General features: G+C 39.5%; 1 protein-coding gene across 23 annotated transcripts in view; it reads left to right on the forward strand.

The window, feature by feature from the left end:
- Nucleotides 1–16,407, forward strand: part of Tlk2 (tousled-like kinase 2) — a 94,253-nt gene that overhangs the window by 36,131 nt on the left and 41,715 nt on the right. For 20 of the 23 annotated variants that reach the window (XM_087572382.1, XM_087572386.1, XM_087572383.1 and 17 more), the window contains 2 exons: nucleotides 2,751–2,918; nucleotides 15,441–15,536. In XM_087572382.1, coding sequence (XP_087428508.1) covers nucleotides 2,751–2,918; nucleotides 15,441–15,536 — 264 coding nt within the window. The remainder of the gene's footprint in view (nucleotides 1–2,750; nucleotides 2,919–15,440; nucleotides 15,537–16,407) is intronic. The other 3 variants (XM_087572392.1, XM_087572400.1, XM_087572404.1) reach the window with 1 other exon arrangement.

Consider the following 16,407-nt stretch of genomic DNA (forward strand, 5'->3'; position numbering starts at 1 on the left):
CTGGATCAAAGGTGTGAGCCATCACTACCCAGATGTCTCAGCCAATAAAGGTTAGGCTCACATCCAAAAAAAATTTCTGTATAAGTCCTAAGTCAAAAAGTGTATTTATTTACAAAAGATCACTCCAAGCCAGGCATTGGTGATGGCACTCCTGTAATCCTAGCACTTGGGGGCTGAAATGTAGGTAGATCTCTGTGAGTTTGAGGCCAACTTGGTCATCAACTTGTCCTTCAGTTTTAGGACATCCAGGACTACACAGAGAGACCCTGTCATTGTGTAGTTATATAGAGAGGATATATGTAGATATACATTATATAAATAATAAATAGTGTTATGTAAATTTCTAGACAATTGCGAGCAGCTAGTTTCTCTTGGCATATCCAGCCAATACTGAATTTTGTCTTACAATTTTTCTACTGAGAAAAATACTTTGATTTAACTTTGATTTCTTCTCTAGGGATATTAAACATCTCTTCATATGTTGAATGGCCTTTTCAATTTAGCTTGGAGGACATTTTAAGTGTCATATATGCTGTATTTATGTTTACAGATTTGTGATATGTTTATGTTGACTTTTTTCATTCAACTTTATAAGCATCTTATTATTTTATACATTTTTAATGTCACTATGATTCAAAAACACACATGCATGTTACATTCCCAGGTGACCACTAAGTTATAACAGCATTTGCTTATTTTCTTGTATAATTTTTTTTTTCCTGAGACAGGGTTTTACTGTCTAGCTCTGACTGTCCTTGCTTTGAACTCACTTTGAACTTACATCAGACTGGCCTCAAACTCATGATCTGCCTGCCTCTGCCTCCCAAGCGCTGGGATTAAAAGTAAGTGCCACCACCACCCGGCTTCTTGTTATAATTTTTATATGTGTGCTTGTCTTTTTTCCCTGTATAACTTCAGAAGTAAGTGTGTTCATCTTAAAAATACATTCCCTTTACTATGAAATATTATTTAGTCAGAAATTTTGTAGCCATATTTGAGACAATTATCACCCATGTAACTCAAAGCTGACCAAACTCAGTGGCCCTCACCTCATCCTCAAGTTTTGGAATTACAGGAATGTCATTCTGAAAGGAGTTTTGTAGTATGTTTTGATATCTAGTAAGATTTTCCTAATGCTCTTTTTTGGGGGAAGAGAGGTTCAAGACAGAGTTTGTCTGTGTAGCCTTGTCTGTCCTGGACTCCTGTAAACCAGGCTGGCTTTGAACTCATAACAGAGACCCACCTGCGTGGGATTTAGCACAAGTGCTAAGATTAAAGATGCATGCACACCACCACTGCCCGGCTTCCTAATATTCTCTGTTAAACATTGTGATTTTTCATGTAATCCCCAACTATAATCTAAAAACCAGTGAGAATTTATCCTTCCCCTCCAAGGCCTAGAGTAAGATAAGTAAAAACTCTATTGGCTTTAGAGAAATTTGGAATTTGTGTATTGTGAATTCAGAATAGGATATTACCATTTGGGTTGTCTTTCTGTTTGTTGCTGGCTGGCTGGCTGGCTGGCTTGCATGTTTGTTTTGACAGGATCCCCACATATCCTGGCTGTTCTGGAACTCACTTTGTAGACCAGAGTGGTCATGACCTCACAGAGATCTACCTGCCTCTCCCTCCCTGTCCAGTGTAAATTGTCTTTTACGTTCATCTGTGAAGCTGTTTGGTTTTCTTTACATGTATTTTCATAGTCATTATTTTACATGTTTTTTGTTGTTTTGTTATTTTCAACTATTAATTTGCTGATGGTAACTGTTGGTGTTGCCTATACTTACCTTGTACTTGTGTATTTACTGAAGGTTTTTTGGCTAATTTGCTTGGTTTCCTTTGTGAATGTTTACGTCATCCAAAAGGGATACTTTTAAATATTTCCCAGTGTTTATATCACATTTTCTAAATTTTCTTTATGCCATATGTTACCTTTGGCCTATTCAACTGTAATGAAGGGTCTCTGCTATAGTACTCTTAATAATATTTTTAGTGACTTTGAGAAAATACTCACTTAGGTATTAAAATGGGATACTCCTAGGGCTTTTTTTTTTTTTTTTTTTTTTTTGAGTTATCTGATAATATACAAGCTGATTGATTTCTATTTTTTTTTTTTTCCTTTTTTTCGGAGCTGGGGACTGAACCCAGGGCCTTGCACTTGCTAGGCAAGTGCTCTACCACTGAGGTAAATCCCCAACCCCAGCTGATTGATTTCTATGATCCAAAGAGAAGAGTCATAATTTTTTCTACCATTAGGGTAATGAATTATTTTAGGAAATTTGCTAATTTTAACCGTCCTTGCATTTCTAGAATAAAGTACACATGCTTGTCACATGCGGTCCTTTACTGTCCTTGCTGTGCTTGCATTTAGAGTTTTGTGGGTGTGAGGTGTGAGAGTAGAATTCAGAGTGCAATAAGCCCTTGTCTACATAGCTGCACAGCAGTTAGTTTAATTTTTTGTTTACTTAGAGAAATAACGTTTCATTTGTCAAGATCGAGACGTTTATGAAGGTGACTTATTGAGCAGTACAAAGTAATCTGCACATTGGGAGTTTGTACAATTGAATCATTAGAATGTCTCTTATATACTCCGAGTGAGGTGTGCACTCAGGTTTGAAGATAGTGGCCGTGTGGTTGCGCTCTGTTTTCAGAGATGTTTTGTAAACCATACCTGTTCTAGCCTGTTGCATGCTTGTATTTTCAGATTATCTTTTCTCACATCAGTTGTGTGTTTCTTTAATGTTTTCCAGCGTCGAGTAGAACAGCCTCTCTATGGTTTAGATGGCAGTACTGCAAAGGAGGCCTCAGAAGAGCAGTCTGCCCTGCCAACCCTCATGTCAGTGATGTTAGCAAAACCTCGACTTGACACAGAGCAGTTAGCGCCAAGGGGAGCTGGCCTCTGCTTCACTTTCGTCTCTGTAAGTAGAAGACCACGTACTTATTCTGAATTTCTCATTTTAATAGGATGTGTTCTGTTCTCTCATTATTTAAAAATATTTTCAATTTAAAAATTTTTTAATTTACTTTGAAAATTACATGTATATGAGTGTGCCTGTGGGCATGCACACGTGTGAGCGAGCACCTACAGAATCCAAAATCCAGTTGTTAGATCCCTTGGAGCTTGAGTTACAGGTGGTTGTAAGCCATCCAACATGTGTGCTGAGAACTAAGCTTCAGTTCCGTAAGAGCAGCACAGCTCTTAACCTACTGAGCCATCTCAGCGTTTTCTATTTATTACTTTTTTTTTAAGATTTATTTATTTATTATATATGAGTACACTGTCACTGTCCTCAGACACACACCAGAAGAGGGCATCTGATCCCATTACAGATGATTGTGAGCCACCATGTGCTTGCTGGGAATTGAACTCAGGACCTCTGGAAGAGCAGTCAGTGCTCTTAACCGCTGAACCATCTCTCCAGCCCCATTTCTTCTTAAAGATATGGTACTTCACTCAGTCCCCATGGTTGAATCCCTCAAGACAGGTTGCTCTGCCAAAGTCTTGAGTATACACAGGAAGGAAAATGTGATCTCTTTACAAAAGTAAAGAAAATAGAGATTCCATTTCAGACAAAATTTCATCTAGCTGAATATCACTAAATTCTACCTAATATTTATTTTATGCAAACTAATCCTTGAGTAGGGTAATTTTATTCTTTCTGTGGGTAGGCATTATGGAGAGGGCATTTCCCTGTGTATGAGGGCTGTCCACTCCCCTGCCTTCTCACTCTTGAGTATTGTAGGTGGCTTTTTTTTTTTTTTTTTTTTTTTTTTTGGGTTCTTTTTTTCGGAGCTGGGGACCGAACCCAGGGCCTTGTGCTTCCTAGGTAAGCGCTCTACCACTGAGCTAAATCCCCAGTCCTGTAGGTGGCTTTTTAAAAGGAATGTTCTATTTGCTTATTTCAACTCTTCTTCCTTAAGGGTTTAAAAAAAATACTTATTTTATATATGTGAGTACACTGAGCTGTCTTCAGACAAACCAGAAAAGGACATCTGATCCCATTACAGATGGTTGTGAGCCACCATGTAATTGCTGGGAATTGAACTCAGAACCTCTGGAAGGGCAGTCAGTGCTTTTAACCAGTGAGGCATCTCTCCAGCGCAATTAAGAATTTTTTAATTTATGCAGTGTGCTGGTGACTCTGGGAATCAGAAGGGGGTATCACATTCCCTGGACCTGGACTTAGGTAATTGTGAGCCCACCTGGAGTTGTATTGGAGAATTGAATTCAAGTACTCTGAAGAGTACCAAGTGTACTTCACTGCTTAGCCTTCTGTCCAGCCCGCCTTTCACTCTCTGTCTTTGAGGAGTCTATATTCAGATTGAGGGTTCAGCTTAGTTGATAGAGTGCTTGCCCAGCATCCATGATGCCCAGATTCAGTTCCCAGGACCACATAGAACGGGGCATAGTGGTACCATACATGCTTGTAGTCACAGTGCGAGAGAGGTGGATGTAAGAGAATCAAAAGTTGAAGGTTATCTATCACTGAGTATAGAAAGCTTGAGGCCAGCCTAAGCTACATGAGAACTCTATCGTTACAAAGGGAGGGGGGTGTCAAATGATGTAAAATATTGACTCCATGTAATTTGCCATAATTTTTCTCAGTTTCTGTGGTTTTTGCCAAGGGAGATATGATATACAAGTTGCTCTATTGTTGTTCCATTTTTTTTTTAAGGTCCCCATCCCCCATTCTCTTTGAGATGGACTCTCATATGACATCCTAGGCGGGTCTGAAACTCATTGTATAGCCCTGACTGACCTCAAACTTGAGGCAATCCTGCTTTAGCCTTTTGAGTGCTGGAGTTACAGGCATGTGCCACCTGTGGCCTATCTAGCGAGAACACCCATCTATCCAAAAAGAAGTTAACACCAATCCTCTTAGTTCACCTCTTAGTCATTTTCTATAGTTAGACTCCCTGGCTCTATGTTCTGTGGAGTGTACCATAAATCCTTAACCCACACTATCTGGAAAGGCAGTGAAAGTATTGGATATTTAAAAAAATTTTGAAGTCTATGAGTGTTTTGCCTGCATGTATGTGTGTACCATGTCCCTGCTTGGTGCTCACCGGGCCAGAACTAAGTGTTACAGATGGGTGTGAGTTCCTTGATGTGGATGCTGAGTCCAACCTGTGCCCTGAAAGAGCAGCCAGGGAACATTATTGAGCCATCTCTGCAGCTCCAAATTGGCTATCTTAAAGAAAGGAAATAAAAATAAGAGAAGAATTAGCTGGGTTAGAGATCATGAACTATTTGAAATACTTCCTGAAAGCTTGGTTGGAAGTTCAAGGAGGGGAGCAACCATTAAGAATGATCCTCTCAGACTGAGGAAGGAGGTCCTCCTCAACCGATGTTGCTTTGGGGATAATACGTGCCATGTGGACACGGAAGAAAGGACACTGGCCTAGCCGGCCAGAGCAGTCACATAAAGCCTGGCCGCCATCTGACTGATGGATACCTCAGTCATATCTCCCTCATATTAGGTAGGAATACTTTCTTAGCACCATTGTAGCTTTGCCTCAAGAACAGAAAAATACTTAAACAGTTATTTTTTAGAGGTGCTTAATTACACAGAGAATGAAAACCCTTGCTGTGAAAATGCAGGCACCAGGGGTTGGGGATTTAGCTCAGTGGTAGAGCGCTTGCCTAGCAAGCACAAGGCCCTGGGTTCGGTCCCCAGCTCCGGAAAAAAAAAAAAAGAAAAAAAAAAAGAAGAAAAAAAGAAAGAGAATGCAGGCACCCTGTTGTATTACCTCTTATCCCACCTATCTTTCATAGATTTTTTTTTTCTTAGAGACAAGGTTTCTCTGTGTAGCCCTGGCTGTCCTGGAACTCATTATGTAGACTAGGGTGGCCTCGAACTCACTGCCTGCCTCTTCCCCCCAGTGCTGGAGCTAAAGGCGTGGGCTACCATTCACTTCCTGGCTCCTCATTAGATCTTCATTGTAGATCTGACTTTCATAGGCAAAGCCATTTGTTCTTCTTATACATGGGTTGTTTGTTCATGTATGAATGCACATATGAAGGCCAGAGGTTGGCACTAGGGTATCTCTACACTTTTGACTTTAGTGGAATTTATCAGTTGAGTAGACTGACTAGTTAACCAGTGAGCTCCAGGGATTTGCCTGTCTTTCTTTACCCATCTTTTACTGTTCGGATTATAAATGCAAATGTGCAGGCGGGGCTGTAGTAGTGTATGTCTTTAATTCCAGTGCTTGGGAGGCAGAGGCAGGTGGATCTCTGTGAGTTTGAGGCCAGCCTGATCTATAGAGTAATTTCCAGGACAGCCAGGGACACACAAAGTCATGCCCATCCTTTCATGTGAGTGCTGGGGATCCAAACTTGAAACTCAAATTCTGTGGTTCTGTGGCAAGCACTTTACCTGCTAATTCATTTCTCCAGCCTACTTTTCATCTTTGTCGTATGAATTGCCTCCGATTCCAGAGGATGCTTCATTTATTCTATATATTTTTATTGTGTATCCACTGTATGGTGGGCATATAGTTAAAAACATAGAATTTTGATCAGCCTTCCTGCTGTTCCCTAATGTAAACCGAAGGGTATGGGTCTCTGGATATGGGATGACTATGTTGGAAGGGCTACCTACTCAGTCCTATCAGTGCTTTTAGGCTGTTGGGCCTAGCTAGGTTATCCTTGTGCTTCAGAGAGTACCCAGAGATCATGTTGGAAGAAATATTTCAAACATAAAAAACCCCAGAGCCAGGTGCTTTGATATACTTCTCTTGTCTTTGCTTCTTAGTAATATATAAAAAATTTTAAAAAAGCAAATGTGAAAGAGTTAACTTTAATATACTGTAAGTATTGTAAATCAGCAAAGATAGGCAGGGAACAGAAGGGCAAAAGTAGCTTTATGGGAAAGAAAAAGTCAAATGCCTAATAACTCTAAACCTAGATCATAAAGAACCATAGTATTAGAAAATAACTTTTTTTGTTGTTTTTGCTTTTGTATTTTGAGACACAGTCTGTCTCTGTATATTCCGCATTGTCCTGGAACTCACTCTGTAGACCAGGATGGCCTTGAACACAGAGATCCATCCTTCTGCCTCTGCATCCCGAGAGCTGGAATTAGAGGCATGCACAACCATACTTGGCTAAGAAGATGACTTTTAATTTAACAAAGATAAGAATTTTTATGTTGGGCTGAAGACATGGTTTAGTAGGTTAAGGATACATGCTATTATTACAGAGACATGGTTTAGTAGGTTAAGGATACACACTATTATTACAGAGACATGGTTTAGTAGGTTAAGGATACACACTATTATTACAGAGACATGGTTTAGTAGGTTAAGGATACATACTATTATTACAGAGACATGGTTTAGTAGGTTAAGGATACACACTATTATTACAGAGACATGGTTTAGTAGGTTAAGGATACATACTATTATTACAGAGACATGGTTTAGTAGGTTAAGGATACACACTGTTATTACAGGGAGCCTGGTTTTGATTCCAGCACCACGTGGCAGCTCAGCCCTCTGTAAATATAGTTCCAAGAGATCCAATGCCCTCTAGTGGCCACAGAGGGCACCAGGCACATGTGTGGTACACAGATATACATACACATATTATACTCATACATAAACAGTAAAATTAATAAATCTTTACAAAATAGATATTTGATATTTGCTACTTAGATTTTAGTTTAAAGAGATTCACAGCTATGTATTGACTAGAAATTAATTGGTGCAATTATTTGGAGAAATTGGTAATGTACTTGTGTTAAGTGTATATATATTTGGGGTACAAGTTCTATTCATACAAGATTACAAAGATATATATTGTGAGGGGTTGTTTTTTTGTTTGTAGATTTATTTAGTTTATGTGTATGAGTGTTGTACTTGCATACATGTGTTTGCCCCACATGTGTCTGGTACCGTCGGAGGTTAGGAGAAGATGTCAGTTTTCCCGGAACTGAATTTATAGGTGGCTGTGAGCCACTTTGTCGGTGCTGGAAACCAAATCCAGGTCCTTTGCAAAAGTACCAAATGCTTTTAACTGCTGAACCAGCTCTTGTTTGTAATTACAAAAGTCTGAAAGCAGTTTTTCTTGACTGCGTTCCTAAGTGTGTGGCTTCCACAGTGTTAAATCTAGAGATCCGTGGTCAGAGCTCATCCGCACAGTTTGTTAGCCAGCAGACCCTTAGCTCAGCCTCTGTTACCGCGTTTCCTCACTTCTGTGTCTATACACCAGAACGTTGTAGAACCCAGGCTAAAGATTCTTTTATCTACTTCCATTTTCCATTTTGTTCACCTAGTTTGTCATTCAAACCTATCACTTGTATGCAAGAGACTTTGAAGACTCTGTCTATAGTCAGATCTCTCTGCCCTGAATTCCAGATCCGTATAGTCAGTCGCCTCCAGTCAGCATCACCTTTTTTCTTTTTCTGATCAAGTGTATCAGATTTCAAAGTGTCTGATCATTCTAACTCCCCACTCACTTCTACAGTTTTACATATCTCAGTATTGTCTGTTCTTCCTCTATTTTGGCCTAAAGAAAACATTCTTTTTTTTTTTTAAAGATTTATTTATTTATTATATATGAGTACACTGTAGGTGTTTTCAGACACATCAGATCCCATTACAGATGGTTGTGAGCCACCATGTGGTTGCTGGGATTTCAGTGCTCTTAACCACTGAGCCATCTCTCCAGCCCAAGAAAACATTCTTATCTCTTTGTATTTTACTCCACACCCAGAGCAGTAAATCTTAATAATTTTACCTTCAAAATGTGCCCTGAATTCCTCCACTTCTTAATTCTGTTAACTACTGCCACTATAGCTGGAATCTTTATCCCCTCTTGAGATTTCAGTCTAACTGCACTCCTTGTCTCTCTCTTTGTTCTTTTAGTTTTCTCAGTAGCACCCAGTGGTACCGAAACCCAAGTCTATATGTGCCTTCTCTGTTTCAAAAGTCCTTAAAAATGGCCCTGTGTGGCTTGTTCCTGCCCCCATCTCTTGCTGCTCTGCTTTTCTTACCAAGTCACATTCAGACTGACTACTTTGTTTTTCAGATACTACCAGCTTTGTTCTTAGTTAAAGCCTTTGCACTTTTGAGGGTGAAGGTTTTAAAACAGTCTTGGATATTCCAGGTTAGCATTAAACTTATATAGCCAAGGCTAACCTTGAATTCCTGTTCCTCCTGCCTCCACCTCCTAAGTGCTAGAGTTAAAGTCTATCCTCCATACCTAGCTTATACTTGCTCTTGCCTTAGCGTTCTCCCCAAAGATGTTGGTCTGCCCACTGTTCCTCTGTTCTGTTTCAATGAACTCTACTAGAGAAGCCCAGCTTGAGCACATTATAGAATAAGTCTCACTGCTTTCCTTTCCCCTAACTAGCTCTTAGGCCCTGCTCTGTTGACTCATATCACTAGCTTAGCTGCAATATAATGTACTGTGCCTGACTCCTTACTCTCTTCAGTGCCAGCTGCCAGGTCACAGCTGCTTAATCTGTATCTCCAGTGTCCTGTGATTGTACTGTGATAGTAAGGGCATTCTTCAAAGAGGAATTGGTTAAATGAAACACATTTCTATGTTGGAATGCCATACAATACGAGAAGTTTATTTATATATTTTTATATATATATTATATATATGCACGTGTGTGTGTGTGTGTACACGCACGCACAAAAACAATGAAAACTATGTTTATAAAAGTAACACATGATAGAAAATTCAGAATTCAGGCTAGAGAGATGACATAGATGGATGGATAAAGATTGATTGGTTGGTTGATTGATTGACTGATTACACATAAGAGACATTATTTAAAACAAAAGTGAAAATCTCAAATACAATCTGTCAGCAGTGGCTACCTTCTCAGGAAGCCTCAAAGAAGACTTGCATTTTCCCCATTGTTTTAAGGCTTCCCGGTCCTGTAATCAGTCTTTAAAAAGTTCCATTTGGGGGGCTGGAGAGATGGCTCAGCAGTCAAGAGCACTGACTGCTCTTCAGAGGCCCTGAGTTCAATTCCCAGCAACCACATGGTGGCTCACAACCATCTGTAATGGGATCAGATGCCCTCTTCTGGTGTATCTGGAAACACCAGATGTGTGTGTGTAAGTTCCATTTTCCCCATTATGAAGGATACATTTAATCTTGTTCACCCAACCTTTTTCAGATGTTCATCTATTATGTATGTAAATTTGTCATTTTAGCTGTAATTGAGACTTTTGTTGTGTCAATTATTCTAAGATATGAAAACAACTAAGGAACATATAATATTACAGTTGTTCCATTGTTGGGCTTTGCAAAAGCCAAATGGTTTTTATTGGATTCACTGAGAGAGATAGTTATAGTTCTTGAATTATCTTTCATTGAATTAAATAATTCATGTTATCAAGGTCTAGTGGATCTGTATTTTTACTCTTTGTATATATGGACATATATGTCCATATGAGTATATGAAAAGGCTAGGGTTGATATTGGGAAGTCTTTATTGACTCTGTCACCATCTGGCCAGCCATCTGTCTATTTTAAGACAGGTTCTCTCATAAGATTGGCCAGTGAGCCTCCAGTATCCTCCTATTTCTGCCTTTAACAATGGGGTTACAGACATGTTCCACTTTGCTTCATCTTCATGCTTTCATGGAAAGCACTCTACCCACAGAACTGTCTCTCCAGCCTTTTAAAACTCTTAATGCCAAGCTATTGTTTCTTTGAAAGCTCCTTCAAAACTATGTAGGTATTTTCTCTTTGTTTAAAAAAAACTGCGTGTGTGTATACAGATGGGTGCACTGCTACACCTAGTGTTTTGTATTCGTACTTAGGGCATGAATTCAGGCCTTTATTTCTGTATGCCAGGCATTTCACCAAGAATCTATTCTCCCACTGTTCTCCTTTCTGTCTTTTGTTGTCATTTTAAATTTTAGTAACATAGATATATAGAGTACCAAGTCTACCCAGTCATGGTTGGTAATTTTTTAGAAATATTTTCAAGAGAAATCTAGCATTGGAGCTGAAGAGATGGCTCAGCAGTTGCGAGCACTGAATGCTTTTACAGAGGACCCAGCACCTACAGAATCTGACACCTCACAGACCAAACACCAGTGCACATAAAATAAATAACATTGTTCTTAAAAATCCAGCATCAAACTACTATAACCTTTCTATACATATAGAATTCCCATCTTTCTCATTCTGGGAAATTCATTCTGAGAAGTTGAAAAACATACCAAAAAGCAGAGATACAAATGATAACATCACTATGTACAACAATTGAAACAGTACTATCAAATATTTATTTTCGGTCTTTAAGAAAAATTTATGCTTATACAAAAAGCTGAAGCCCCATTTCCCACCCTCCCTTCCGTTTTACACTCATACAGACCAGCTCACAGGAGGGTGAAGTGGGTCACTCCTGTGTATCTTCTAAACATCTGCATAACGTATGTGTATCCATCACCACACAAAGTCCTAAGCTTCATGAAAGAAAATGTATGCACTTGAAAGTCATTGTAATCCTTCATTCTGAGCCCTCCCCAATACACACATGCACACTCACGCACACGCACACACTCTCACGCACACACTCACACACACACACACACACACACACACACACACTGTTTCTGGGCATCTTTGCTTTTAGTGGATCTCTTGGATTGTGCTTTATGGAGACACAGGCAGTACTTCACCTTAAGAATTTCCCATTATGTTCTCGGCAGGCATTTCGGTACTTCCCAGTATTTATTTGGCTACCCTGGATCAGCCCTAGGTGAATTTCCTTGTTTCTGTATGCTGATACATACTCACAAGCTAATTTAATGTTCAAGGGATGTTTCCTGTTCTCAAAGTCAGAGCTGTTTGATGGCTGTTTAGCTTTTATATGAAGTCCACTTCAGTCTTCATATATTTTACTTTTACTTTTCTGCATAGCTCATGGGATGTTTTTCTTCCTGCTAGAACAGTTTACTCCCAAACCGCCTTGGTAGTCCCTCTCTCCTGTGACATCGCTGTCATATTCTAAATTCTAGTAAACACACAGTAAATCCATTCAGTTCTCCTGAATTAGTATCGGACCCATCATGTTTCCCCTTGGTCTATGCTTTAAGATAGGTTCCACTGGTCCCTCAAGTCCTGATGTCACTCTGCATTTGTCATTTTCTCCAGCTGTTCAGACTTGCATTTCACTTCTTCACTCCATGTCTTCACTCTTCCTGCTTCAGTACAGTGTGCTAACCTTCAGTCTATTATGAAGATACAGGTAGCTGGAGGTGTGGTGCTAGGCAGTGTGCCTAGCATACATGAGTCTTGGGTCAGTTCTCTACGTTATTCTACTTGGAGTAATTTACTTTAATAGACTTCTTGCCTTGGTGCCAAATGGACCCAGAGGCTGTAATCAAAAGCTGGGCAAAGACCAAAATGTTCCCCTTCCCCCTTCTAAAGGGATACAGCTTAGGCCCCATGAGCTCACTGTCTAGCAAGGGTAACCTTGAACTTTCAATCTTTTTTCCACTTCATAAGTATTGCATTTGTAGGTGTGCAACACCTGGTTTATACAGATATTGTTAAAAGTTCAACCCCCCTCCCCCATTTAATACTAAGAATCCAAATTAAGGTCTTGTACACGCTTAACAAGTTTTAGTTGTCAGTTTTACTTCTTAAATTTGTGTGTGTGGTACGTGTTTGTATATGTTTGTGTACATGTGTATAAGAGCATATAGAGGCCAGAAGTAAACGTTGGCATTTTACTATATGACTTTCACTTTGTTTTTTGTAATAGGGCCTCTCACTGAACATGGAGTTCAGCAATTGCCTAGCCTGGCTGTTGAGCTGTTTCTAGGGATCTGAATTCAGCAAGCATTTTACCAGCTGAGCCAGCCCTTTCACTGTTGAATTTTACTTCTTGTAAAGATTTATCTTTATTTTAAATTATGTATATATGTGTATATGAGAGGTCTGTGTGCATGAGTAGTACAGGTTCCTAGAGGTGTCTGCCAGGTACCCTGGAACTGGAATTACAGATGGTAGCCAGCTGTGCTGCACGGTGCTGAGGGCCTGATGCTCTCTCTCTCTCTCTGGAAGAGTGTGCTACCAACTCCTGAGCCAATTCTTCAGCATTATTTTGCTTTATTTTTGATTTTTTTTTTTTTCCAGTCAGGATTTCTCTGTGTGTCCTTGGCTATCCTGGAACTTGCTCTGTAGATCAGAGTTCTGCCTGCCTCTCTGTCTGGCTACAAATATTTAATCTTTGAGGTAGGAAATTGGCTCAGTATTCACTTCATCAGATGGTAGCAGATAGTGCTCTCTCTCTCTCTCTCTCTCTCTCTCTCTCTAAACACCCTCGTGTTCCCCCCCATCCACCCACCCCTTCCTGCCTCCCCACCCTGACATTTCCTACACTGGGGGTGTCCAGCCTTGGCAAGATCAAGGGCTTCTCCCATTGGTGTCCAACAAGGCCATCCACTGCTGCATAGAGCTTTCTCCTTTTTTTATTGTATGTTTTGGGTTTTTGAGACAGGGTCTTAAGCATAAATTTAGTTCAACCTGGTTTGGAATTGATGGCCTCCAGCCTCATTGTCCTGAGTACTGCTTGTCTCAGCTTTTTTTTTTTTTTTTTTTTTTTTTTTTTTTTTTTTTTTTTTTTTTGATTATTGTAACCGTCTAGTGGATTTGTTTTTATGTGTCATCATATGTGCTGGAATTGACCCCAAGTCTGGCACATGTTAAGCATATGCTGTCCAGCTAAACTCTACTCCTAGTGCTGGCTTCATGACTTTTTGTGGATGGAGCATTCATGAATGTAACGGTTGTTTTTGGTGTTCCTGTTACTATTAGCTTTATTATTCTTTCCTTAGTTGATATGGGTTTGGGTGGCTTTCAGTGTTTAGATCTTAGACACTCTGTTGCTGTGAGCACTCATCTGAAAGCTGCTTTTGGGGAGGTCATGTTTTCTTTTCCTTAAGTATGCGCTCAGGGTTGACATACTGGTCACTTGGTAGCTACTTTCGAGGAATTGAGTGATTTTTTTTTCCCCCCCTATACAAGTACTCCACACTCCCATCAGTATGATACTTCTCCTTAACTGTCCGAGAGAGTACAGATTGTTATTTCATTGTGGTTTTCATTTATATCTAGCAGGTAACAAATATTTTGTTTTATTTGGTTATTATAGTTATTAGTCATTTATATATCTGGTAAAATATGTACTGGATTCCATTGCTCTTTAAAAACTGATATTTATTTGAGGAGGAAGTAGAGACAAGAGAATACCTGAAGCATGCAGGACAGCTAGTCTTACCAGATCAGTGAATTTCAGATACAAAGAGAGACCTTGGGGGCTGGAGAGATGGCTCAGCGGTTAAGAGCACCCGACTGCTCTTCCAGAGGTCATGAGTTCAATTCCCAGCAACCACATGGTGGCTCACAAACATCTGTAAAGAGATCTGATGCCCTCTTCTGGTGTATCTGAAGACAGCTACAGTGTACTTATATATAATAAATGATTAAATCTTTAAAAAAAGAGAGAGAGAGACCTTGTCTCAAAAAATAAGGTGGAGAGAGAGAGAAAGACACTCAACATTGACCTCTGGCAAGTGTGGGCACATACACATACTAATATTTATATATCTTATCTATATATACATATATATACATATACACACATAGAAACATGTTATATATACATATATATCACACAAACACAAAATGTGTTTATATGTCAAGTCAGCAAGTAGAAAGAAGTATTACAGAGCAACCCAGAATTATTTAACATTTATTTATTTAATTTATTTATTTAATATTTAATTTCTCTGCTCATGGGTATTTGTAACTTAAGAGACTTTTATGAGTATTTCCAACCTTTTTTTAAGCTTCATTTACTTTATTTTTTTTTTTGTTCTCCTTCTTAAATCTTGCTTGTTTATTCACTTGTTCTGAGTCAGTATGTCTGTGAGTTTATGTGCACTATATGCATGCAAGTACCTGAGGAGAGGAGGATGCCAGCTTCCCTAGATCTGGACTTAGAGATAGTTGTGAGCTACTTGGTGTGGCTGCTGAGAACTGAACCCAGGTGTAAGCAGTGAGTGCTTTAAATGGCAGAGCCATTTCTAACTGCGTTTCCCAGTCCTGTCTGCTTGGACTATGTGTCTCCTGCACTGTATACATCACTCACCTTTCCTGACAAAGGCACACTGAAACCTACATGCAAAACTAATTATAGGAGTTATTACCCAGTCTATAATTTGCGTATAAAATAATTTATGATCATTTGATTATTTAAAGCTTACCTTCAGAAACATGAAGATACCATATCCAGCTTTTGGATCTCATATTTAACTTGCTTTGTTTTCCTCTTGGCCATGACTCCTAACTTGCATAAAAGGGTTTGTTTTATAAAGAGGTAAATGTTTCTATTCATACACACTTTTGGAGAAAGATGCAAAACTTTCCTGTGATTGGTGATGTACTTTTATTATAGGCTCAACAAAACAGCCCTTCGTCCACGGGGTCTGGCAATACAGAACATTCTTGCAGCTCCCAGAAACAGATCTCCATCCAGCACAGGCAGACCCAGGTAGGTGGGGGCCCTGCAGAGCTTCACTCAGGAGTAGGCCTGACCTAACCATGTAGAAAGTCTGACTCTCCCCTTTGACTATACCCATTGTTAGTCTCTTCAGAACTTGCATTGTGAGGAATTCTGGTCCTTTGGAAAGAATTTTAACAGGCTTTTCTTCACCTTTGTGGTATGTAGTAGGCATGATTTTGCTTTGTCATGGTATGGAGACAAGAGCACGAAGTTTGAAGGCCTCTGGGCCTAGGTGCAAATTCTGGCTCTGTTGTTTACATTTAATATAATGCAAAATTAGGTGAGTGATTCCAGTCACCTTAGGCAGTGACAGGAGGCTTTCAATAAATGTTAATTTTAAAGAAATAGTTTATTTCCTCCTGTATTTTGAGAATGTTATACCAACAAAATTTCTTCTTAAACAGTCTTCAGAAATGTTCTAATGTAGAGACTATTCTAAACATTAGCATAGTGTTTCTTTCATATGCCTGTAAATCCCAGCAATGGGGAGACTAAGGCAAGAGGATCTTGGTTTCAGGGCCAGCTCAGGCTGTCCCCAGAAAAGTAAGGAAAGGAAAAAGAAAAAAAGGAAATTATATTTGAAAAGGATAGTAGATCTTGGCTCCGATTGTATTTTTCTAAGTTAGTTTATTGGGTATTCTTGTCTGTGTTCCCCTCAACCCAGGATGCTTGTCAGTTAAGAACTAGATAAGAAATTTTTATTTTGTCGGAGCCACTAGTGTTTGGACATGGAAGAGCCTAGATAGTTGAGCACTCAGGACTTTTCTGCTTTTCCACTTTCTTTCTGTTTCCACTAGGGGGCACGCTTGTTCCTCGAAACTTTGCTTCCTGTCTCCCAAAATCCTTTCTAGAAAATGTG

Source organism: Rattus norvegicus, chromosome 10 (genome assembly GCF_021556685.1).
Source record: "Rattus norvegicus strain SHRSP/BbbUtx chromosome 10, alternate assembly SHRSP_T2T, whole genome shotgun sequence".
NCBI lineage: Eukaryota > Metazoa > Chordata > Mammalia > Rodentia > Muridae > Rattus > Rattus norvegicus.